At 38.3% G+C, this 26,490-nt stretch overlaps 1 protein-coding gene across 3 annotated transcripts; it reads right to left on the minus strand.

Moving 5' to 3' along the window:
• Positions 1 to 1,541: 1,541 nt before the first annotated feature.
• On the minus strand, positions 1,542 to 21,182 carry IMPACT (impact RWD domain protein). Of its 3 annotated transcripts, none has more exons than XM_037380495.1 (11): positions 19,462 to 21,151; positions 18,660 to 18,788; positions 17,841 to 17,893; positions 16,790 to 16,852; positions 13,683 to 13,768; positions 11,856 to 11,984; positions 11,472 to 11,569; positions 7,721 to 7,794; positions 6,118 to 6,208; positions 3,433 to 3,567; positions 1,542 to 1,743 (listed from the first exon to the last, which is right to left on the minus strand). In XM_037380495.1, the coding sequence occupies exons 1-11, from the start codon at positions 20,155 to 20,157 to the stop codon at positions 1,675 to 1,677; spliced, it is 1,623 nt and encodes a 540-aa protein (XP_037236392.1). In that variant the 5' UTR covers positions 20,158 to 21,151; the 3' UTR covers positions 1,542 to 1,674. The 3 variants fall into 3 exon arrangements, with proteins under 3 accessions (XP_037236392.1, XP_037236393.1, XP_037236394.1); XM_037380496.1 differs by having other exon boundaries at positions 11,472 to 11,566; positions 19,462 to 21,139; XM_037380497.1 differs by lacking the exon at positions 3,433 to 3,567 and having other exon boundaries at positions 19,462 to 21,182.
• Between the last annotated feature and the right edge of the window lie 5,308 nt (positions 21,183 to 26,490).

The following is a 26,490-nucleotide window of genomic DNA, read 5'->3' on the forward strand; positions in this document are numbered from 1 at the left end:
AATACTTAAGTCAATAAAGTACTGGAAGTGAATGGCATAATTTTTACTTTAAAAGAGTCTACCCATAAGATAGACGAACTATGAACAAGAAATACTTGTATGACCCAAAAAGTGCAAGACCGATACATACTGTAATACATGGATCTCCTTCCCTGGGAGGAATGCAATTTTTTTATCACAAGTGCAGATGCTAAGGCTTAACCCAGAAGTTTTACTATGCAGACAAGGTCATGTAACTGCATAAAACTGTTTCAATAAATCAACGCAGAACCTATCTTCCAGAGAATCAGCAATAAAACCAAAAATTTAAATTTAAGTCATGAATTTTAGTGGTACTTATCAAGTTACTGAAATAGTTAAGGAATATCTCTGTTGCTATCAAACTTTGGAGTAGTTACTTTGATTAGATGCCTTGGGAAAGGTTTTCTGGGGTACCCATGCTAGAGAACTATAATGAACAGTTCAGTATAAAAACATACTGGCAAAAAGTCGTATACTGAACCGGTGGGCAAATCAGTTAGTCTTACAAATACACCTCTGAACTCTGTAAAAGCACTAGAGAAACATCATTAAAAAAAGTCACTGCCCTGACATTACTGTACGAGCTATGTAAGATGTACCTGACCTAAGAAAGCACCTGTGACTCAGCTAGTAATTAATGGATCACAAAGTTTAGAAATTAACTTGAGAAAAAGAAAAAAAAGTCCAATGGATCATTAAAGTCCATACTCCCCAAGTAGAAGATATCAAGCGAATGTTAAAGAATATTTACATCTAATCTAAATAGCAACATAACAATTAACTGACAAAAGGTCCTGTTAATTATTTTGCAATGCATTAGAGAACAGTCTGGAAGGTATTAATAAAAGAGTAGAAAATTCAAGTGTTTGTGATCACATCGTTAACACTTTGTTTTTTCCTCACTCTACACCATGGAAGTCACTTCAGAATGTTTACTGATGTTCGCTACTAGCTGTAACCATCCGATTTCAAAATCCCCATATTCTTTGTTGAAATCACTGGTTTCTTTCATTACACAACACTTAATTCTCAGCTTTTCAACAGGCTCCTAGAGTCCTGACAGCCACAGAACAATCCTCAAAGAAATTCCAAAGGAATTTGTGTTTCTTAGTTTGTCACTCATGTCAGTCCTTCTTATGTCACCAAGCATGCCCTATCTAGTATGATCAAGAACTGCATAGACAGGACCAGGCTCTCCAAGGCCACACACTTTCCTTTTAAGTACAGAAAATCTAAAACTTCATAAGTGACCTGGTCTATGAATGACTCCCTATGAGTCTCACCCTCAATGCAACAAACTAGGGAATTCAATTACTAATACAAAACAGGTGTTTGAGTTTGAACCCAGGAATAGAGAACATTTTAAATTAGTCAACCATGGTTTGGAGGGAGGGGGTGGGGTGTGGAAGGGGTTCCAGATGTTGCAATGCACTCAGCTCCATGTTATGAAACACACATGAATATAGAAAACTTCTGCCTAAGCTCTACTTAAGAACAGCAAAAGAAATCACAGAACAAGATTAAAATACATCTACAGCTTTATTGAATTCTTTTTGAATACAAAATGTCTGTTGTATTGGATAAGGCAATAGTGTCCATGTTTTCTTTGTATAAATACATGGAAAATAATATTTTATAGTTTTTAAAAATAAATTAGTGTTCTGTTCTCTTCTTGTCCTTCCTTATCTTTTTGCTCTTTCCTGCTTGTTTAGATGATTCTTCCTGAAATGAAAAACAAGCATTTAAAAATTTAAACAGCATTCTTACACACTGTGAGTATTCTCTCAAAGTCACCCATGAGAATTATTTTTAATATGAACAGTGTTCATAGTTCACTGAGATTTATGAAAGTTTTGAACTGTTTTATATTTATCCAGTTTCATTAATTTGTCTGCTTATCTTGCTATTTAGAAACTTCTGCCTTCAGCAACGATAAAATTATAGAGAGAGCTATGCAACAGAAGCATATAATGTAAAAATAATCTAAGCCATTTCCACTCAAGGAAGAGGTTTCCAGTACAGGAATACTTCTACACTACGCCGCGCACCAATATATTAAAACTGCTTCCCTAAGTGAAACAAACCTACACTGGGAAAAACAAAATTTTACCAGTTTTGCTGGATCAACGATCACCATTGTAATGCATTTTACATTTACGCACAAGTCAGCTTACTGACTGCCAATTCTGAAAAACGAGACTCTTCTTCAGTAGGCATTCACTCCAAGCACTCCCCAAAAAGACAAAGGGATCTGCCACTACATCGGCCAGAATCTGGGACATTTTAACCTATTCCCTTCTACCTGTTGCACATGGGAGGGAAACTGACCCTAACAGGATGTCTGAACTCCGCTAAAAGAATACTTTTACTAAGAGCCACATCTATGGTACTAGAATATCAATTACTGTCAGTTCCATCTGTTATTTTTCTGATGAACACTGGTAACAAAATACCTTTGTTAATACACCATAGAGTCTGAATTAAGTTGTTAAAAATAGAAGGGAAAAAAGAAAAGTGTAATTTTTGGTACTAAACTTTTTTGTGAGGGTAAATGCTTCAAAATCTTGTTAGTTTCATTTTATGAGCAACACTTTCAAATAAGAGAACATTGATAAACTGCCTCTAAAATGCAAAAAAGCAAGTAACTGAAAAGCGTAGGAGGAATAAATGCTCAGCCTTCAGCCACAGCAATCTTTGATACTTTCATATAAAAAGGAAAACTGACAGTTGCATACTTTTTCAAGTATTCATTAGTAATTATTCCCTACTGTCTTAAAACAAGAATATTAGACTATTAAATGACCTAAGTTTCTTAAGAAGTAAAATGCCATTTAAAGACATTTGGAACTTCTGTCACCCGAGTTATCTAAGCTCCCTTGGACCATTTTCCTGTAATCTTTTCTGTAACAGTTAGTGTTACTTTGTTTGAATTCTTCTAGTTGTCATTTTTCTTTTTAAATGGTGTCTATCATCTACAATTCTGAAAACTTCTTTGGGTCTAACAAAGCTTTCAATTTTTAAAATGCCTTCTAGTTACAGTGATTCCCAGGATCAGTCTGCCTACACACTAGAACAGGTAAGCAAGAGAAGCAGCAGCTTCCAGCTTTCTGAACACACAGGAAGAGGCATTTCCCCCTCCCACCCTCCCCCAACCCTCAAATTCATGTTCTGGATCAATGTCCCCAACTGCTGCCACCCTTCTGTTGCACACCTCACACTGAGAAATCAGGTCACTAACTTATTTTGAAGTTCTTCAGGAGTCTTCCCACTGATCCTATGCACACTTTCAATGCATCAAAGCAACCAGAGAACACCACAGGTTATACTACTTTTCTTCTGGCTTCATCTTAACAGTGGCAATTTACACAAGTTCACATACAAATGCCGTCCTCCTAAGTGGCAGAAACTTACCACTGAAGGTACATAGTTGTATTCCACAAGTACATTTCTTGCACAATTGTTTATATGTTTAAAACGATCTGGTCCTAAGAGAATACCTCCATACCAGCGGGATACCACAACTAATACATTGTGGACATTCAGAATCTATTTTAAAAAAGAAAAGAAGACATAAAAGTGGTTTGTTGGTTGGTTGGTTGTTTGGTTTTTTTCCATTGAACTAGTTTTACTGTTGACACAAATTTTAAACAGAAAAGTCTATTATCTCACATTTTTAAGAACTCAGTCAGGTAAGTGTCACACATACATTATCAGAGGGTAACAAACAATAACAAGTCCGCAGTTGTGGTAAGCTTCCATCTCCAAGCTCCTACCTAAAGGTAAATTCAAAGTAAAATGACTCAATATCCTTCAGAAAGGGCACAAAGCTATCTCATGCATGCTACAGTTGTTCATCGACATGTCACAAACTTTAGGCATGACTTAAAGGGAAAATTATTGAGTTACATTTATAATTCTTTGATATGATGAATTATTATTTCCAGAGAGCCTCTGACACTAAGCAGATTGTCTATCCACATTTTTGGAAGTGCTGATGGATGAGCCAGGGGACAGGCATTACACACATGGATACTAAAATACTATAAGCTAGTACTGTTGCAATGTGCAGGAGGACTTCGCAACGGCACCCAGATAATACATAAAACCCTCTTCATTTTCCAGGTTTGAGTCCTAGTCCCTTACAACCAAGCAGTTGCTTCCTGAGCTCAAAAAGGCATACACAGAGTTCATGTAACATGAAATAATTGTGTATTAAGACTCTACTTGATTTTGTTGCTCACAGAGTTAAACAGAAGTGGTGATTTCTTTTACTGGAATTGAAGGCAAGAAACACAGGCGGCCTTCAACAGCTTTACTTTTCACAAAATCTAAAAGTGGTTTGACTAGACTTGAAAACTGGCATTTATTCCGCCTTACAGCAATTCTTTCCTCAAGATCCCCCCATCATCAGCAAACACTAGTAACACAGGGAATGCCAACTAAGAATCAGAAAGAAACACACATCTTGTCAAAATATAAGATATACGTTACTGCATGGAAATGTGCAGTGACAATCACTAGTTAGCATTTTTGCTCAAATTAGCCTTGCATGGTTAGTGACCACGATTCTGAATCTGTCCCTCAAATGAAGTAATCTTGAAATCTCTGTGGAAGGTCTTCACTTACAAGCAACTACACTAATGCACACAGACAGCTTGGAGCCAGACGGAGCAAACACAGCTTTATTTACATAAGGCTGAACAAAACCACGGTGGTCTGCAAGGTATCATGGCGCTTTGGTGGAGGTGAGAAAAATCACGTAAGAACTCGCTATCAATGAGGCATGTTAACAACTATTCATCGACTCCATTAAGGAGAAAAATACATATATTTGTCTAATTTGAACAATACTATTAAAAGATTCTATTACTGTTTGTGAAGACAGAAATATTCTTAGAATTTTAAAATTAAAAAGGATAATGTAAAAAGAAAGGAGGATTGGGGCAGGTTTTTTGACAGGCATTTTCTACTCCACATTTACACACTGGCCATAAAGTCTACGTATAGCAACTGTTCACAGTAAACAGGATGCCAAAGACAGTTGGCAAATTTTTTAACTCTACGTTCGAAAGAATTAATCTAAAATACAGGGGGTTTTGTAACCGGAAAGTGCTATCTTGACTGAAGTGCTAGGTTTATCTGAAACAAGATAAGATTTCTATTGCAAAAGAAAAACTGTAACTATAGCAACAATTAAGTGTATTAAACCATCTCATTTTCATGCCTAGATCATATTTCATAGATGCTTATAACAGAAAAACTACGAGACCTATGAACATACAGAAATCAGCCCATAAACTATTTTAATGTTTTCCTAGAGGTGAAAATTGCACCTTTAGAAAACCCCTGTTGTAAAGGGGACATCAATCTAAAAATGAAAATTAAAAAAAATAATTAGTGTGCTGATATAGCTAAGTGACTTGAGGCACTGCATAAGATATACCCAGCTGTCCCCTGTAGTTATGGTATTTTATTTATGGTTTTACTAGGGCTTGCATCATGCCAGCGAATCAAAATTTATCAATTTCAACTCGCATTTAGTAGCAAATTTGCCAAGGGATTATCATTTCAACACTTGAAAAATGAGATATATGTGAGTACGAGTAAGACCCACAACTGGAAACAGCACAAAGAAACATATTAAATGATCAAAAAAAAAATTAACTCGTTCACTCTCACTACCTTTTGCAATTGCAGCTCTACTCTGCAAGATCAAATGTGTCTTTTTATTACAAGTATTTGAGGAAAACAAATGAAAGGCTGTGCAAAGGTCAGCTGTTGCATTCTGTCAATCAGCTTCTTCCAGACTTCATTTTCTATATACCTTACACCACACAGTAAGCATAGGAATCAAAATTTACTTATCTTTTAAACCATTCAAACTATTACTGCACCTATGAAGCACTATTTTTTCCTATGATCCAAGACTTGGAAATGCAACAGTTTGTGTGTTTTCTTTCACCTTTGAGAAAGTAATCCTCTAATTGGTTACAGGTAGAGCAATAACTAAAATAATCTTCTACAAGTTTATTTATATATTAGTGATTTTTAAAATCTGTTCAAGACTTCCAGAAGTCAAAGATTAGTTTTGATAACCTGCATAAGATGAAGAAGACGTCCACCTGCTGCTGTCTCCCCATCATCTTCACAATCCTGTAAGAATGTCTGCTTATCTTCACAGTATATTCTTAAAAAGAAAAAGCCCCACCCAAACAAAACAGATTTTAAAAAAGTCAATCAACTGACATGTTGACATGATTAATGAAGTCTGAGATCTTTTATAGGCATGTGTATCAATTCTACTTCTCTACTAAGGACATTTACATGAAAACAGGATGAGGCTTAGGGTAAACCACAAGTACTTATTCTGTACAGCAGAACAAGTTTTGAGAAGCTTTTACATGGGCTTTAGCTAATTCTGCTTCAGCTTAACTCCAGAGTCATTACCAGTGCAAAATCCCTAATCAGAAAAATCCTTAGGTTTTTCACCTAATAATTATGCCTAGCTGAAACCAACTCTACCAGATACAGGTTTGAATTATGATACACAACCACAAACTGGAAGAACTCGAACAAAAATATTATGAATAATTACTTAGGTCTGTATTTCAGCAGCAGCATGAAACTATTACTGAAGTTCAACTTTAGATTCTCCATGCCACCTCCTTCCTCACAAGGCACTCCAGGAAACTTTGGGGTATATTGTTTGATATAAAGGACAGCTGCCCAGGTCTAAATTTCCAGAAGTAATGCTTGAAGGTCTACTGTTTGTTACCAATTGATTTCATAACTTCCAAACTTGGTTAATCCACAGGTGACACAGTGACAAAGAGGCTTCTGGTACTAGATGACAAATACGAAACTATGTTTCTGTTGCGTTTTGGAAATCTATTTAGATAGTATGAGTGAAAGAAACCAGATCATCATTGGCAATAACAGAAACCCCCTCTCTATAGAAACCTTTTACTTAGGTAGACTTCTTGGTAAAGTAAGCTTTCACTTGGTCTCATTCATATTTCATTAGGATCACGCCAGAATGCATATGAATGGATCAGCGTCTATACGGGCTTTTTCAGACAACTGGTTCCTCCAGTAATGAAAAAGGCTCCTTTTACTGTCACTTACATTCCTCAGAAAATCTGCATCACTGTCTGGACCGAGAGCAATTAATTTCATGCAAGCTATGCTCACAAAAGTTGCCACAGACAGACCACTGCGAAACTCACTTTTACCTGTTTCTCATCTTCCCTGAAGTTTCACAGCTGAAACTTCATATGTCAGATGTCTGCATCAGGCTTTCTGTTTCAACTCTTGTATCAACTAAAAATGTTCAGCTATTTCTAAATATAAGGTTGCCGGTAAAAAAGTTACTTTGCCCAAGTGAAAACACATTTAGTTCAGGATGATGAAGCATTTCCATGCTCACACTCAGAACAAAGTATAACAACACATTTCACATCCACCTCTAGTCTTTTTTTTTATTCCTAATGCTGCTTTACTATCTTAACATATTTACTACTATATGATCTACTTTCTTGACTTCAAGTTTAAAATAAAGACTAAAACCTTCACCATACAAATAAGAAACCTACTCCTATAAAGATTTAATAGCAAGAAATTTTACTTTTCTCACATCCCGCACTCATTTTTCAAAGAGCACTGAAAAAAAAAATTTTAAAAATCACTATTCATCTCTCACCTGTATGCATATATGTTGTGGGTAGCACTTGCAATTTTCTTGTTCTCATTCAATTTTTCAAGAACTCTCTTTACCTTTAAGAAAACAGAAATAAGTTTTGTTTTATAACAGGGATTTCATACACACCATCTCAATATCACTGCTAAACAAACATCACCACCTTAATACCATAATGAAACAGTTTTACACTTTGATATAAAATTAATTAAATATTTAAGAGCAATAACTCAAGAAGCAACTTCTCTGTACCCTCATGCTAGTTTTAAATAATTTTTCTGGGATACTGAAAACAGCTGTTCCTTGCATTTGTGCATTGTGTACATTCATGTAATTGCTAAAGATGTAGAGGTGTCAAATCACTTTACAAAACAAGGGAGGCAGTAAGATCTAGAAGAGATTTTTAATCAGCATTAAGTAACAATTACATCTGCTTACTTTTTTGAACTATAACATTAAGCTGGAATGTAACAAAACTTGATATGCATTTTCCCATGTAAAACATAAAAACACACTGCTTTTACATATTTCACAAAAAACATGTGATGTTTAGAAAGCTCTACTACGTTTTGAGTTTTTCCTTTTTCCACAAACACACCTTTTTTCAGAGTTTCCATTTCACAGAAATAATACTAAAAAAAAAAGTTCTATTATGGGTCTGGAAGTGTCACTGTTTCCCAGAAAACAGATATTCCCACCATGACATCTCTCTGCTCCTAAGTACCACCAAGTTCAAAACATTTATCAGTATCAGTTAATCTTCCATTTCTAATTAAACAAGCTAGCAATTGTTCAATCCTTTCCAATTTGGTCTAGCAAAAGGAGAGCTTTGATGAAGACATTGTTTTGGTACATAATACAAAATTAATACTAGTTTGAGCAAAACATTACTGAAACATTTGGGAAAACATGCTTGGCAAGTAAATTGCCTTCCACTCCAAAGAAAAACGTCTCTGGGGAGTAATCAATATACATATTTAATATCCGTCTTAGCTATACTATGCTAATTCCAATTTTTCTGGAAGAAATTCAGCTTATAAAAATCACCTCAAATATAAGATACCCCAATGAAAAAACTCCTTTTATTAATGGAGAACATTGCTTCAGACATGCTTTCTCCTTTTTTTCCCCCCTAAAGGGGAACACTGAAGAAAGACAACTTATATTACTTAATTCACTTTCATAAATATATTTCAATACATGGACGTAGGGTACAAGGCATATGAAATAATCATCACCTTTGACATTACTTATCTGTCAGCTACCAGGCTCCTAAAAACATACCTTAAAGATTCATTATGTATCTGTATTAGCAACGAACCTCCAAGACACACATCTTATAGCTAAACAACAGTTTATCTTTTTTCCTGTTGTAGCTCCTGAGCCTTTATTTCTCCTGTTCCCCTCTCTGTTATTCCTGCCTTAGGGAATTAAGGGATATAATTCTCTACATGTCAGTGACACACCTCCTTATAAAAGACAGAAGATGCTTAAACAGATCAGTTTTCAGTGCTACCTTACTAAATCAATGTCAATTCCAAGACTCACAGACATTTTAAATGTCAGAATAAGACAAATTCAGACAAGAAAAAGCAATGGTACCAAATACAGCCTGCTACCTGAAATATGACAATCACTTTCTTTGCCCCATAAGGTTTATAGTAACATATTCTGTTAAGTAATTACAGTACCACTCTGGCTACCATTATTCAAAACTATACTGGAAGTTAAGTTCCACTATTAAAAATACTCAATAAAGGAATTTACACAGCAATCTGTCCTAAAATATCAGTGAATATCATTGCAGCATATAGATTATGCAAATGAAGTATTACGGGCATATACTAATCTCTTCAGCTGATAAAGAAGCTAGCTTTCACTGGAATGAGGGAGTATGAACCTGTTGAACTATAGCTAAGGTATCTAACCTACCAGTTAAAACTGTTTCTGCAGCAGAAGATGACTGATGCAATACCAAAACCTCAAAGGTACTTCAGAAAGGATGCAGGGAACTAAAGACAAAAGTCTTATGTCCATACTAGGCAAACTAATGAGGAAGCAAAAACCCAAAACCTATGGACAACTTAAAATGTTACAGCTTTTTTATACAGAAATATGCCTCAAAACCCTGTCAATCTGCCAACATTCTTTCAGAATCACTGAGCATGTAGTAGATCTAGCTTACCTGGAATTTCAAAAAGCATTTGACAAGATCCCTTACCAAAAATTCTTAAAATAAAAGCTAGAATTAGATAAAAAGAAGAAGAAAATTGTAGAGGGATGAAGGCAGTGGGTTGATTAGCATTGATAACATGCAGCTGTGGCCTTGCCGCAGAGGCAGTGGGTTGATTGACATGGATGATGTGCAGGTGTAGCTCGTTCTGCTAAGTGGTTAAATAGCCCTGAGGAGCATGGGAGAGGGGTTGGATGGAGGAGCAGCGGTGTGGTCTGATCTCTGGAGGAAGGAGGTACAGCACAGACAGTAGAATCTGACCAACGGTAAAGCCTTGTTGCAGCACAAACTGGTAGGCTGCAACAAGAAAATCCTTTCAAGGTTCAACTCTCAGTTAATTACAAGAAAACATGAGTTGTTCAGTAGTTTCCCCACTAAACAGATCAAAGGAGACTGATATTAATAGATGCAAAGTGATGTACAAAGTAATTCCAAACCAGCTATTGGCATTTGCAAAAATAGATCTTGCTGTTACAGCAGACATTACTACTAAAACACCAACTCAGTGCTCAATAACGGTCAAAAAAGTAAGTTGAAAGATATTACTAGGAAAAGAATATGGAAAACAGAAGAACTCTTCACACCACTATAAATCCTTGGAGTGATTGTATCTTCACTGTTGTGTACGGTTCTGATCTGCATTTCAAAAAGGTTACAGCATACATTACATGTACCAAAACAGACTGGAGGTTTTTAGCCTGGAAAACAGAAAACTAGGGTCTATAAAATATGACAGATGTCTAGAAAAATGTAACTGCACAGAGAAAGTGGAGAGGTGCAACAAACAGTTATGAGCAACTGATTCACAGCAAACACTGGAAGGCATGTTTTCATACAATGCTGTGAATTCTAAAAGTTATTTCCGGTGCAAGAAGCAATGGGACAAATTCCTCAAAGGATAGAAAAAAGAAAAATCAGTAATATAAACACAAGGATACTTTTGTTACCTTGTGTTAAACTGCTGAAAGAGGGGAAGTATGATGGGAAACAAAATGTATCTGCCCTTTTCTAGCACTCTGCCTAGGTCTACACACACCAAGGATCAGCAAGAGAAAACTAGCGCTAAGATTTTTTCTAGCTATAGGCAAATACACCTCTAGAAGCATGCTCACCCCTCTAACTTAGGTCTTGATAAAGATTTACTTATCCATTATCCAAGTGTATTTTTCAATTGAATTCCTTTCTGAAGGAAAGAAAACATTTATAAACTCATTTTAATTCATTTTCTAAGTAACACATGGTAGACTCAGCAGCTTCCAAATATCTTATGATAAAACTTGCCAACATCCAAAAGTCAAATTTCAGTTTTATTATTCTTTTACATCTAATGCACATAATGGTAAAGAATAGCAGGAAGCACTGCAGAGATGATATTTAGAGCTATTTAGCTGATCATGAAAGTGAGAAACTGATGACTACTCAGACAATATTAGCAAAGACAGATAGACGTATTTGGCTTTTCAGTAATACTTTTTCAAGATCAAAGTACAGACAAAAAGAGCAGATTTGATTTCTACTAACTTGTTTGAGTGTTACCACAGGAGCCAGATGTGCCTGGAAAGTACTCCTTCGATCTGTAATTGGGTTTCCGTGATGTATGGATGGCAGTTCTTCATCTACTGATCACAAACAAGGAAGAGTTTGTTTTCTTTTAAAAGGTACTGAAACACTGCATATGGCTACGTAAGTAAAACATGTCTCAGCTTCAAAAAATGGATTTGTTAACATACGTAAGATGACATACAGAACCACCAAAAATATGCTGGGGTTTTTTATGACTGTTATTAATCTTTATTATAATTTTAATGTTAGTAATTTTACTCAAAAGCTGAGCAGAAAACCACCATCTTACGGCCTCTCCCTTCCAAGTTATTTCATCAGAATTAACAAGGACATATTTTTTACCTTCTTGATTTTCAGATGTAATGTAATTTAACATTTTAATTTGTTCTTCCTGAATGGGCTGATAGTCTAAGAGAAAATCATCTCCATCATCTTCATCAACTTCTTCACTGGTTTTCTTAATATCTGGATCTATTAAGATACAAGTAGTAGAATGTCTTACATTATCTTTTTTGAGACCAGACAAATTTTTAAATTCTTTTTCTCAAAAATCTCTGGCTTTTCAGTTCTAATCAATTTACTGTTAAAAATTATGAAATGCAGAATGATAACATTAATTATAACAAAACCCAGAAATTCTTAGTCCAGTATTAGCTATAATCTTCCTCAGAGTTTAGAATACAATACTCATGCAAGGATCCTTGCACAGTATCTTCTGTTTCAATACTAATTAACAGTATTTCTAAAAAGAAAAGAACAATAATGTTTTTAATTTCCATTAAGCTTTTACAGTGCTACCATTAATTTAGTCTGAATTTAGAGTCCAAAATAATCTGATATTTCACAAGAACTCCAATCTTTTATTGGTCATTTGGGGAAAAATGTAGACCTGATGTTCAATGCTATTTCATGAAGCTATAAAATCTTTATATTTCAAACATCTCTCTGGACAAGTTTCCAGCACTCCAGGATTCCCAAAATCCTATTTTACTTCATTCATAGGACACACAAAAAGTAACAGTCAACAGGAAAAGAGTAAATATCGCACACAGTCAGTGCTCTGGCAACTGGATTTAGAGGGAATCTACCATACAGACAAGTTAATATATCACAAAGTAGTTTCCTATTTAGAGGGCCTATGAGGCAGTGATGATGCAGTTCTTAGAACATAGGTACATTCTATGAAAAAGCAGAGGGGTGATACAGCATGCTCAAAAGGCCTAGAAAAATCATTACATGCATTAAATAGAAGCCACAAGCTGAAGTCAAAATACCCAACAAACTTCCAATATTGTCAGTAAAATTTGCACTTCTCAGTATCCACTCCTTTAGTCACATCAATGAAAAATGAGTTTTTAAATGTCTGCGATGTAGCAACAAAATGCACTGTTTATTGAAAGACTAAAACTAGACCTTATGAAGCAGCACTGAAAATACATCTGTTTTTTTTCCTCTGCAGTCTTTTATTCCTCATAGGACTAAACTAACATCCGTAACAGAAAAATACTTCTTCTTCCTTTTGCCACAAGTGCATGCATGCATGTCACTCATGCACCTCATAGCAGTTTAGCTTTGTAATGCACAAACAAAAACCACCACGAAAACTCCACCACTTTCTGAAAGACAAACTGTGAGTTTACACAAACTCTGTCACTGTAAAAGTAAGGGCAGAGTAATGACTGCAACTCTAGTGATGATGTACTTCTCATCCCAATATAGTAAAATGCAACTAAGATAGAATACTTGGTTATTTGTCTGCACATTCCACCAAAGTTTATCTTCTCTTGAGGCTAACTGCAATCCCCCAAGAGTGCACTTAACACCAGAAATTAAGTATTGATATGAATAATCCCTTTGCAGAACTGAGGACAATGAATAATGTACCTGTGTGCAGCACTCTTGCTTTCACACAAGTAATTTAATTCCTGAGAGAACTGAGGACCTTGTTCTAGTTCACTGAGGCCACCCACCCACCTCCTTTTCTTCCTCTACCGCTTTTCAAAAAAGGCAGCTATCACGGTAAAACAATGAGCCATGATGCTGAAGACTGCTGTTTTCTGTTATTTAGATCCAATACAAAACCGGGCATAAAGTTTTAACTTGTAATGAATTTTTACTTCACAGTGGAACAAGAACTAAACTGAAAAACCTGTGTATTTTCTGAAGTACCTTGATCTGATGACCGTGCCTTTTCTATCAGAACTTCTCGTATCTTCTCCACCCATAAATAAAGTATACTTTCACCAAGGTTCTGTCTGGAAGTTAAAACTCACAGTGAACAGAGAATAATTTTTGTGGATTTCACTTGAAAAGTACACCATATACAGATTTCAGACACACAGAAACAGACCATTATAATCTAGTGACATAAAGAGCTTAGATGGGCTTGTGAAGAGTTCTGTCTCAGTAGTTCACTGGGTGAAACACATGATATCAGCATCATTATAGATTTTTTCTGTGAGTGGCTTTTTTTAAAAAAACAACATTAAAAGCACTACTGCTGGAGAACAGCCAGAAGCTTTCTGACCACTAAGGAAAGGGAAAGCAACTGTGAGAAAAGGAAGCTGGCCAGTCTTCAGTATTTTCAAAAGAATACTAAGCTAGGATGTTTAGCCTTACAGCTTGTTTCAGATCAGTTTTCTCCTCAAAACGTACTGCCAGTGGTGAGCTCCTTCAGATGCTCTGTGGCTGAGGGCTCTTTCCCTTCACGTTTGGGAGTGGGCTCTTCCTTGGAACAACCCCACTTCTCTTCCCCCTCAAGCAGCCAGTGCACGCACAGCAGAGGCTGATGTCAGTGGACTGTGATAGTGAGTGGCAGTCGACACAGTGAAGCACTGGACTGATATGCTAGAGTCTGGGTAACAAGCAGTCCTATAGGACAGAGAGGTAAGGATTTAGGTTTAGGAGTCCTCAGCTGGGGGGCACAGCTGTGTATTAAAGTACTGGGGGAGGACGGGATGGATACATTTTTAATGCACACACTCAGAGTTAAGAAATGCTGCCTTAACGTGCAGCACGACCCAAACAAAATATATTTGAAATGGTGTCCTAAAAATTTGTCTTTACAATTATATTTTAATATGCCTCAAAAACAAAACTAAAGATTTAGGGTTGTATGTAACTCACGGTTTCTCATTAATTTTGTTCTTACTGCCACCATCTGGGGCACCATGTAAGCACATATAAGTGACAAAATTACATTTGAAAACGCTTACTTTGCTTAATGTATACAGCACTACTGCTGAATACAATCAGAAATTCATCTAAATATAGATACGTTAAGAAAAATATTCAAGCAAAAATAAGGAATTTATAACCTTGTAGCGCTCTCTTCAAAATCTGGACAGAATCCAGAACAATTCAACATCCTGATTTCATGTTGCTTCTTATCATACGGAAGCACTACTTCAATACATGAAGAACTATATTTGTTTTAATGATGGAATGAGAGAGATAAGACAATTAATAAGATTGCCCTGTTTTGCATAAGTAAATAGCAATTTCTTCAGCTATCACCCAATTTCAGTTTCTGCCTATTCGCAAATTACACTCAGTGTTGAAAGGTTACCTTTCTATGTTGCTGTTTTTCTTGTCATTTTTGTCTATGTCATGAAACAAAGCTTTCTATTGAATAAAAGTTTTACCAGAAGAATATCCGGAAAAAAAAAGAAACAAAAAACAAACCAAACATTTGCTACGTTTTTAAGAGTTTTGGGTCTCCTACAACAGACTTGTGATCTGTAATTATCCAGTTTTTCCACCTCCTTAAGAATATAGTGATTGACAGTGTAGTTCATACTGTTTTACATTGCAGAACTACATAATTTAGATCACTAGGGACTAGAAACCTAGTGAAACACACAATGTAAATGATGCAAAGTACCTTTGTTTATTTGATAACTATTTAGACACTGGATAGATAAAAGGCTTTTACAAACACTGTGCATATCAGTGACTACTCCAGGTTTTTAAAGTCTAAAATGACATACACGGCCTAAAGTACAAATGTATTCATTTCCTGCTGAACAAACGAAGATGACAGCAGACCAGTGAGGGCTCTGAACAGCAACTGATACAGACAGAATGGAGCTGCAAGGGACTCGTATAACTAGCACAATTTAACAGCCTACAAGACTGCAGGGGGAAAGAAAAGAAAAGAAAATTGCTTCACAACCATGCTATTCCATCTCACAGTCCTCATGTGGCAACTTGTGCAAGATGCTCAGGACATTTGAAGAACCACCTACAGCAGCTCTACCTCTGGTAGAAACTCCAGCAAATCCTATGAATCTGGACAGAGATAAGGACAATCTCTGCCCTTTTAGTTCCACTGAACAACGGTAGTTAATAGGACCCCATAGAACTTTTCATTTACAATCCTTGTGCATTTTTAAACACTTCAAATGCAGTTTTACTTGCTTAAATTACATGTTGCTTAATTAGATAAGAAACCCAAGTTAATCAAAGTAACTGAGCAATTAGACAAAAACTCGCATGCAAGCTAAGTGCTCTCTTCCTTATTTTATGGCATTAAAAAACATCTCTTGTGCGAGATGTTCAGATTTTAGTACTTTGGGCATGACTGTGCTTCCTTATGACGTATTTTCATTTCATTTCATTTATATTCTCTTTGGGATCTTGAAGAATTAAGTAAACCATATAAAATTACTACATTTACTACCCCAATTTCACACCAATTCAGAAACGCATAATTTGAGTATTTCTAAATGTTCCCTTTATTCTCCTGCATTCATTATGCATTGTTGTTAAATGCACTCTGTGACAGTAAACAGTCCGCTATGTTAGTTTCTAGTTAATAGATTCTACATATGTTTAATTTGTTTTAAAACCTACTTATCCCTTAGCTATCTTTTAAGAAAAACTGTTTTGCCACTTATGCACTCTAAGACATGATCGAATGTTTCCACATCCCGCCATTTAACATTTAAATGTAGAACAGATGCAGAAATCTCATACTTCATAGCACCAATTCATAAGCGATCTCATAGATTCTAAAGGGAGTCTATTCTATTAGGAGTCAAAATGAAGCTTCTATCCTTACAGAACACCAGGTCTAAACAACATAAATCAAATTTGTCAGTTTAACACGATTCGTTCTTGCAAAACGCTTACTAAACAAATGGCACCTTTACCTGTTAGATTTATAAAAGAAACTTGCTATTTCATGCAGGTACTTCAAAAGCATACACTGAGAAAGGCAAGAAACTGAAAATGCATTGTCTCCTTTTACTGTATTTCACAAATGTCTAACTTACACATATATTTCTTCCAAGCTATTTGCTAGTTCCATATAATCTTCTCTCCGAAGCCAAGGGGCACTAGAATGAAAAGAAATACAATGAAAATTGTGCCCATATGCTGATTCCAACATCTCAACAAATATACATTTTAAAAGAAATGTGACAAGCACCTTAAAAATATAATATTGTCAATCATTCTCATTTAACAAGATTCCAGTTGTAAATATCTTGGTAAAAGCATGATCACCCAGTTCTCCTTCAAGACTCCTAACTTGGGCTGCCTTTTCCTATCTCAGGTAAAAAAGCTGGAATCATTTTTCATGGTAGGCCATTGTCACTTCAGGGCCATCTTATGTATTATTAGTTTACCTTTCCAACTCCTTCAGCACCATAGTATCTATTATATTTAGAATGACCCTTCAGTTCTGTACCTGTACCCTCTTGGTCTCACGTTAAACTATAACCTTTGCCTCAAGTTTACCAGCACTCTTTTGCACTGCCTTGTCAATACTGCTGACCAAAAAGTAGATAACGCTGTGTGTCATGCTCTGCAGGTCCCTCCATCATCCAAATCAGGGACCTAGCTTACATGTCTCCATTCCCATCTCGTTTACATTTTAGGCAATAAGGGGAGAGCAGGGAAGGAAAATAGGAAGATGGCACATGCCAGGCTCCATCCCAACAAGAGTCAGTGCTCAAATGAAAAGCATGCCTTACAATCTGAAACAAAGATCCAGACATGGGGTGTACACCCAAGGAAGCACTGAGACATCATGGTCCAACACAACAGGCAGCAGCCACCATACCTTCCACAGCCTAACTGCTGCCTTGCCACAAAATAATGCTGCAAGAAATAGAGTTGAGGGAAGAGAGCAAACTGTCACAGGGAGCTCCATGAGGCTAACTCAGGAAAAAGAGCAGACTATTCTTGCTGGAAACATCCCCCATCCCTGGTATGTTTTAACTCAAGGAGTCATCTTATCTAAACCTCAACTTATACCATAAACAGTTAACAGAGGTAATACAGAAAAAAAAAACCATATGTTTGAAAGAAAACTTCACTTACTTTAGTTGATAAATAGGTGGCTCTGCAGTTGGATATCCTGGTGGCAAAATCACCTGAAAGAAATTCAGGGTAAGTATTCACTAGACTACTCCTATCAGCTTTACTGATAGACTCTGACGCCCAGCACTAGGACTACTATTAGTGTCACAAACGAAGAAAATAGTTCAGTATGTTGTTACAGTATGTCAAGAAAACCCGAGTATCTGTATTGCAGATTCCAACAATGGTAATGCATACAAATATTATATTTCATGGTGCAATTTTTACAGATGAAGTGTCATGCAAAATAAAGTGCAAAAGAAATTTGAAAGAAGCTGCATACATGGTTACTGGACTGATTTAAGTGGCACTGCACATCCATAAGTAAGACACTTCAGTGTTTTTTCCACAAAGCAAACGCTGTTTTCAGTTCTGTAAACATAAAGTAGCTAGTTACTCAATTAAGTTGATCCGAATTTCATTTCATATCCACATTTTCCATAAAAGTAAATTTGAAGCAATTGCAGCAGATTCACTGAGGCGTCCTGCACAAAGTCAATGTAAAAAAATATGTCAGAAATTAGCCTTTGAAGAAAAACACTGAAATAAGTTTTTGTCAGTTGTGGAATTAGGATATGTAACTACTGAAAATATCACAAGCACATTGATGAGTTACAGGAATAATCACTGGAAAGTCTATGCCAGTTTCCAGTCGAAAAGCTCCTTAATCCACATGAGCAGATAACAAATCCTATTTAAAAGGGTTTCATGCAGGCACAAGATTTTGCCTGAATCAGTTCAACTTCAAATTGTGTGCCAAACTCCTTAACATCACCATACCTGCAAACAGATGGTCCATTTTGGTTGATCCAGACAGTCATTTATCTTAATGCAATAGATTTTTTCATCTTCATCAACAACACACCAGTCTTCACCATATATGGATGAAAGAGCTTCAATTTCATCAATCTGTAAAAAGCATTAAGGAAAAGTCAATAAACCCTGCCAAAGGCCACAACCTTGTGTGCCGATCACAGTTTTAAGGCTCTCTCTGTTACAGCTTATTTACAGGCGCGACAAGATTCACTGCACTGGAAGGCCACAAATATTGGGGATCCAGTCCCGATTCGCAGCACAAGTGACCTTTGCTCAGCTCTTCCATGCACACACCAGCTTTTGCGTTTCCATGGCTAATCCCGTAACTCTCAGCGGTGACAAGGTGAGCAAAGGGTGGCGGCGCTGCCAGAACACCCCCCGCAGCCCAGCGCCGCTCCGGGGTGGCCCAGCCCCTCCGCAGGGGAAACACCCCGAGTGCGAGCGCTTACGGGGTAAAACCGAGCGAAGCCACCCAACAGAGCCCCACAAAAAACGGAGGGCCGCCTTCCGCCTAGAAACGGAACACCTAGAATGGGGCGCCAGCGCCCATACGCAGTCACCCGCTGGTGCCTGAACAAAGCCAAGCTGCCCACGCCCCTCGCCAGGCCGGCGCTCACCAGAAGCCACAGTCACCGCCGGCGACGGGGCTCTCGCACTGCCCGCCCGAGGGACCCCCAGCCCGGCCCGGCCCGGCCCGGCAGGACCGTGCCAGCCCGAGCGCACACACGCCGCTGCCCGCAGCCCCCCGCACCCCGCCGCCGCTCACTTGTTGCTGGGCCACTTCCGCGTCGCCCGCCGCCATGGGCACCTGAGGGAGGAGGGGCAGGGCAGGCGGTGCCGGCGCAGGCCGTGTGCGCATGCGCCCGGGGGGAGTTGCGCAGGGGCGGCGGGGACGTGGCGGCCGGTGCCGCCGCCAGGACGGTGCCCCGGCGGGCCAGCCGCAGCGCAGCCGCTCGGCGGGTGTCGGCGCACGGGTGGGTGTCCGTCTGCGCCGCCGCGGGGCTTGTCCGGGCCCTCTTTGGTCGGTGTGCCCGTGCGATCGCTGTTGCGTCCCGGAGCCCACCTGGCGAGCGGGTCGGAAGGGCAGAGGCGGCTGCTCAGGGGCGCTCGCAGAGTGTTGCCGGGACAGCCGGGCTGTGGTGGCCCAGCCTCGGGGCAGGGCCGCGGCTCCTGCTTGGGCAGGCCCCGGCTGGCACCTCCCGGACCGAGGCGAAATGGCGAAGCCTGTCCGTGCATCAGCTACTTCTGTGTGAGGGCCTCCTGCAGGCCTCCCTGCCCAGCCCCTCGGCTCCGGTTCTCTCGGGACTGCCTCGGCACCCGCGGCCTTCCCTTCCTGTGGCCCGTGTTCCTGAGGGACAAGCGGGGTAGTTCCTCCTTCTGTTCCTTTGTCCCCATTGCCTGCCGTGCAGCTCCCCTGAACCATTCTTGTGTGTTTCTGAAAGAACGCGTGATCTCGAGTCATAAATTTGTTCCCAGGTTAGGTTTAATTGCTGTCCCAAGTAAAGGAAATTCAACATTTCTCCTACTCCTGTCAGTAAGTAGCCTATATAACTTGCTCAAGAGGTAGCATTAATAAATTGTTACAAAATCTACTTCTGTCATGCTTTGCTGCAGAATCAAGAGGTTTTTATTTACTCGTTACATTTTTTTGCTTTATTCATTACATTCTACTTTTAAAATGTGTAAGCAGTTATACTTCAGTGATGATTTTACAAATAGTCATTTTTACCTTGCATTTATGTCACTCGAACAATTGGCATTCTTATAACTATATAATTTCTTTTTAAAAAGGATTGAAAACAAATCATAGGTGTTCAAGCAGTTTTCATTACAGTTACAGAAATGCAGTTCATTTACTTAATATTGGCAAGTTTTATGCGTTTCTTTTGGAGAACAGCACTGATCAAGAAAGATCTCTTTGCTTGAGTGAAAAGTACGAGTACCTTTTTTGCAGTTTGTAGTTCATATGTTTTCTTCCGATGTGTTTCTATACTGACAGAGTTGTGAAGAATTAAAGGTAATCTTTGTTTTCCCCTTTCTCAAAAGCTGGGAGAATTTGCACCTGCTCTGGATAACAGGATTAGAGTTCAGAAACAGTACACAACATTCTAAAAACAAAAAACAGTAACAAAAACACCCCAAGATGCAACTGAGCATAGACAAACCCAACACTGTATTATCAGCTGCATATATTCAGGATGGAGAACAACTGGTTACACAGCAGTTATGCTGAAATTATTTGAGAGTTAGAGTGATTACCAAGATAAGCATTTGCCAACAGTGCCATTGTTGTAACTGAAAACAGTTGTAATTGAAAAAATAAAATAAAGCTCTATCCTGATCTTGTTTGAGTACCAATACAGCTAAATACATAACTCTCCTGTTGTGAGATAATAAATACTAAAGGTTGTTCTATATGTGATAATTGGAAAGGTAATTTTTTCCAGGATCAGTGAGGCTTCTTTGTCTTCAGTGTCATGGACAGAGTTCATTTAATTATTTTAGAAACAATAATAAAAAGAATATACCCAGTCTCAGAACATGACAATAATGCACATTTTAAAGGCGAAGCGACATATTCCACTTAAATTTGAGAGAGGGCTTTTTTGAACACATGCTTTCTTTCTGATCAAAACATAACAAAGTTTTAATCTACAAGGACCTAAAATAGATTGTGCTGCATCTGTTAGTTCTAATATTAAATTGCCTTATACATTTAAAGAGAGAACTGCAAGACATATTTTAACTTTCTGATAGCAATCCCTATATCGTGCTTGCACTTTATAAGTTGCTAGTTTTGACTGTAGAGTTTACTGAAATATTTGAGGTCTTTTAGTACATAACTGAACCTCGCTGTTCTTTATGGTGAGCATCTCCCAAACTGATACTCTGCACAGCAGTACATGAACTTTGATATTTAAAATGGTTACTAAAACTAACCTTTGACAGTTACTAAATCTAACCTTTGGCCCACCTGTCTTTGTGAACTATAGATAGCAAATGAAAACTTTTAAAGCTCAAATCAAATCAATTAATCAAAAGAAGACCCTCAAGGTCATTAAGTGGTCCCAGTTACTATGGGGAATGTGAATTGTTTTTTCTGTCTTTTCAGGGCAAGATAATACACTGGGTAATTACTGATGCCTTTCTGGGACCAGAATCTAATCCTAGAGCACAAAAAGCTTAAACCAGATACAGCTAATATTCACATAGTTAAGGAAGCGGTATTTACACAGAAAGCATAAACAAGAATATTATTTAAATGCAATGCATGTAAAAGCTATCCGCAGTTTTGAAGGAAAAAAAAAATAAAAAATGCTTTTTCATTTATTTGAATACTGTTTACATTCTACTACCAAGTCTGTCCAGAGGGAGGAGGTAAATAGCCACATTTTTATCTTACTTTAAAGAAAAAGGAACTTGCTGAAGAGGCTCCTTCTCCCTGTGTATATAACTTCAGCTCATATGGGCTTTATTTGTTGCAAATTATTCTATCTCCACCAGTGTTGGGGGTTTTTTAAAACTTAATGATCCGAGCCTTAGAAAAATCTAGATTTGCATAACAAAGTGTTACATAAATTATATTAGGAAGACAGCATAGAGTTTGACAGCACAAATTAAATGTTGATTAGGAATAAAACACCACAGCTGATATGAGTGAAGAATTCTGATCTGTGACTAAGAATCACATGTAAGGCATACATCATGAAATCTTAACTTCACTAGAGTTGATGAGATTTTGACTGTTGACTCTGATAGAGGCACAGTATGTAAACACAGAAAGATATATCAGTATTGAGTCACAAATAAGTGAAAAATAAAGAACTAAGAAATACAGAAAACCTAAAGCATTGGAATAAAATGTCAATAACCCTGCTTGATTTTGCATACAACAGTTCAAGTAGCAATTTGCTACTTCTCTTTTACAAAAAGAGGAAGATTAAGACCAAATAAGGACAATGTCATGTCATGTATTACCTATTAATGCCCTCGGTTTTGAGTAGGTTTTTCTTCTACTGATGCTCTGCTCATACTGTAACTTTATCTTAATTAATAGCTCAATGAGAGCATTTTCCTATAGTAACTCGGCAACAATTTTCTCTAATGTTCCCATTCTACTCTACATCCAATGTAAATCTCAATCTGGGTCATCCAATAAGGAGCATATATACATTTAAACATGAAGTACTTCAGCTGGTTTCAGTTTCACAGTGATGTGTTTTGCTAGATTGCAATCTAAACTGACATAAATTAGCTATAAAGTTCATAGTTAAAAACTCTCCACATGCAGCTAATTTATCATTTTGGAACTAAAACCAAATCAAACGGATTGAATCACAAGAACAAAAAAGTGATTAACCAAGCCTAAATCTTGGTCTAAGACTACATGGCTGGTAAGGCTAAGGAGAAGTATATGTACAGGTGACTCATACCTTGGTTAAGAACATTTCTTTTAGCCACAACTCAGTTTTGTGCTGGCTATAGCAGTGTACAGTTGTCTTCTATAGAGCTAGAAAAATCCAAAAGCTTTTCTACAAAGTAGTAACTGCTAGCAGGTTTTAGGAGCCTCCTGGCAGAAAAGGATCAGTGAATTCTTACATTTTCTCCTGCCATACCTATATTCAGATAAAAAGGGCATGTTAAAATGAAGTCTTCTCTAGTATGTGGTTTGGTTGTTGGTTTTTTTTCTTTTCTTTTCTGCTACAGGATACCTCCAGAAACTGCCTGAGCTTGCTTCAGTGCTGCTTTGAGGAGCAAAAAGCCTTCCTAATCTTAGTTAATCTGGCTCACACCATCACGCAATTTGAAGCACAAATACAGGCTAGTAAGAGAATAGATGACAACAGCCCTGAGGAGAAAGACTTGGGAATGTTAGTGGATGAGAAGCTTGACACGGCCCAACAATGTGCATTCACAGCCCCAAAAGCCAACCGAATCCTGGGCTGCGTCAAAAGAAGCGTGGCCAGCAGGTCAAGGGAGGTGATTCTCCCCCTCTGCTCCACTCTCATGACACCCTGCCTGCAGTGCTGCATCCAGCTCTGGGGCCCCCAACATAAGGACATGGACCTGTTGCAGCATGGAGTGAGTCCAGAGGAGGGCCACAAAGATGATCAGAAGGTTACAGCACCTCTCTTATGAAGACAGGCTGAGAGAGTTGGGGTTGTTCAGGCTAGAGAAGAGAAGGCTCCAGGAAGACCTTACAGCAGCCTTCCAGTGCCTAAAGGGGGCCTGCAAGAAAGCTGGAGAGGGACTCTTTACAGGGGCACGTAGTGATAGGACAAGGGATAGCGGTTTTGAGCTGAGAAAGAGTAGCTTTAGGTTAGATATTATGAAGAAATTCTTTACTGTGAGGGTGGTGAGACACAGGAACAGGTTCCTCAGAGAAGCTGTGGATGCTCCATCCCTGGAAGTGTTCAAGGCCAGGCTGGATGGGCCTTTGAGCCACCTGGTATAGTGGAAGTTGTCCCTGCCCATGGCAGGGGGGTTTGAACTAGATGATCTTTAAGCTCCCTTCCAACCCAAACCATTCCATGATTCTGTGATCTACAAATTAACCACATTACATGGTTATTTCTTGCAAAGCATAAAATAAATATCAGCAATAGACTCAGATCTGTAAAAATTCCTAGTGCCGGTAGTTCAGAACAACATGAAAATTTGCTTTCATTACTCACTGGAAGTTGCTTTTGGTAATCCAGGGAGAAGATCCAGAGGAATCATGCCTGAAAGTGCCAGCGCACATTAGTTAATTCTCCTGTGCCTTTCTTTTGCCAGTCTAGTAAGAAAAATCAGTATGGAAATATGATAAGAGCCTGTGCTTGCACTGCTTTCCAGACAGAGCTGAGGAGCAACTTTCCCAAGAAGTGCACCAGGGCTGCATGCAAGCTACTAAGGAACGAATACTGAGCTTCTGTCCCATGACCATTGGTCAGTTAATGAACACTCAGTCATTAAACATTTTACTGCATGAAAACACATGCAACCTGTCATGTATCATTTATTACTTCCAATTGCCATTTCCCTGTATATACTCCCTTGCTAAGTTGTATATCTCAAATTTGACCAGTATGCTCTAGTCTGAAGAGGAAGAAAACAAAGTGTCAGCACAATAAAGAGTTGTATCATAAATAAAATTGTAACGTTTCATGGGGGATAACAACATCAATGCCCAGTAATTCTTGTCTGTCTCCAAGTCTGAAATGTTTTCCAAAAGTTCTTCCTTAGTTCAGCCCTGGATAAATCACCAGCAACCTAAGTGAACTGTGCAGAGGCAGAAAGGGGTGTAGGGAGGTGCTACTTGTCTTCTCTCAGCTGCGAATGGTACTTCAAAATGAGAAAAGGTCAGCATCTTGGCCTGTATAGTTGCTAATGATGACATCAACCACAATAACGTGATTATTTTTTTTCAAGTAATGGCAATGAAGAGTGGCATTATTTCAAAATTTCCAGGTGAAATACTTCTAGTCATAGGGTTTGGTTGCCTGCAGCCATGAATTCAATTAGTTGACTATGTGCTACACCCAGCAGAAGTCCCCTCCCTAACTAAGTTTCTCCTCAGGAAGCGCTATGGCCTTACAGCTTCAAATCCAGCAGTCATATTGCCCCATTGCCCCATCCCAGAATGCTAGAGGGTGTAAAATATACTATACTGTGAAAATCATAGAACAGTTCAGTGCATTCTCTACGAGGCTGTTTACCAGTGCATTCATCTCTAACATGGAAGTGTTTCACGCTTGCTTCATCACTAATTTCAGCAGGTTATCTGAAACAGGAAAGACATGAAAAAGAAGGATAAAAGGTACGCTCAAAACAGAAAGAACCCTTGATATCAGCAACACTATGGTGGTTTTTTTTTATTTCCACACTTCAAAACACACTGGGTTATTATTCTGGGATGTGCAAGGAGGCCAAATATGGGTGAAAAACAGGCACGCTGAAGATGCTGGAAGCAGGTGGAGTATAGTGATCCTAACCAGACCACTGTACATCCAGGAGTCAGTGATCCACAGTACAGTGAACTCGAGCAAGTCCAGGTCTGTGCTGTGCTGCCATCAGGCCTATGGTGTGACACACAAATTCCTTGGCTGCAGGACAGACATACTCCACCAGCATCTTCTCAGAGGAGCCTGCTGGCAGCTCCCACTTGGTGCAGGCGGTTACACCACCTGCGTGACCTTGCCTTTATCTAGAAGTGCAGCAAGAAGTTCTCATGTGAACATCCTTTGTGAATAGCTGTTTTCATGTAAGAATATTTAAAAAGCTTGAATGACCAAGGAGGAGCTTCCCTCTATGGATGGGGCCTGTGCAGTGTGCTGTGGGATAAGTCCACCCAGAGTCAGTCCAATGCTGCAGGAATCTGAAGGGGTGTAAGATTTACTTGCTATCTGTATTAGTCATCTCCATTTTGTCTTTTTAGAGGAGAAATTTTATTACATCATTTGTTGTCAAGTGTTCCTTAATGAGATTCAGAGAAAAAACCCTGCACCATCCCTCCCAATGTGTTGCCCTTACTCCCCGGTGCAGAACAGGGCGCTACAGGGTAACTGACTGGCTGCAGGATAAAGCTCTGTGCTATAAACTCTGTGCTGCATTGCAACAGGTTGCAGAGTAGGGAGATGCTGATACTTACATTTTATTACAAAGATTATAATAAATATGAGGAAATAATATAAATATTTTCATATAGTATTTGTGTATGTAAAATACAATACAAAATAGGAAAAGGGAGGGATGCTTGATTTTATTGTGAGGCTGTTAAAAGCAGTTATGCATTGTGAAAGATTGCTCAAAGCCA

This window comes from Falco rusticolus, chromosome 3 (assembly GCF_015220075.1).
Source record: "Falco rusticolus isolate bFalRus1 chromosome 3, bFalRus1.pri, whole genome shotgun sequence".
Lineage (NCBI taxonomy): Eukaryota > Metazoa > Chordata > Aves > Falconiformes > Falconidae > Falco > Falco rusticolus.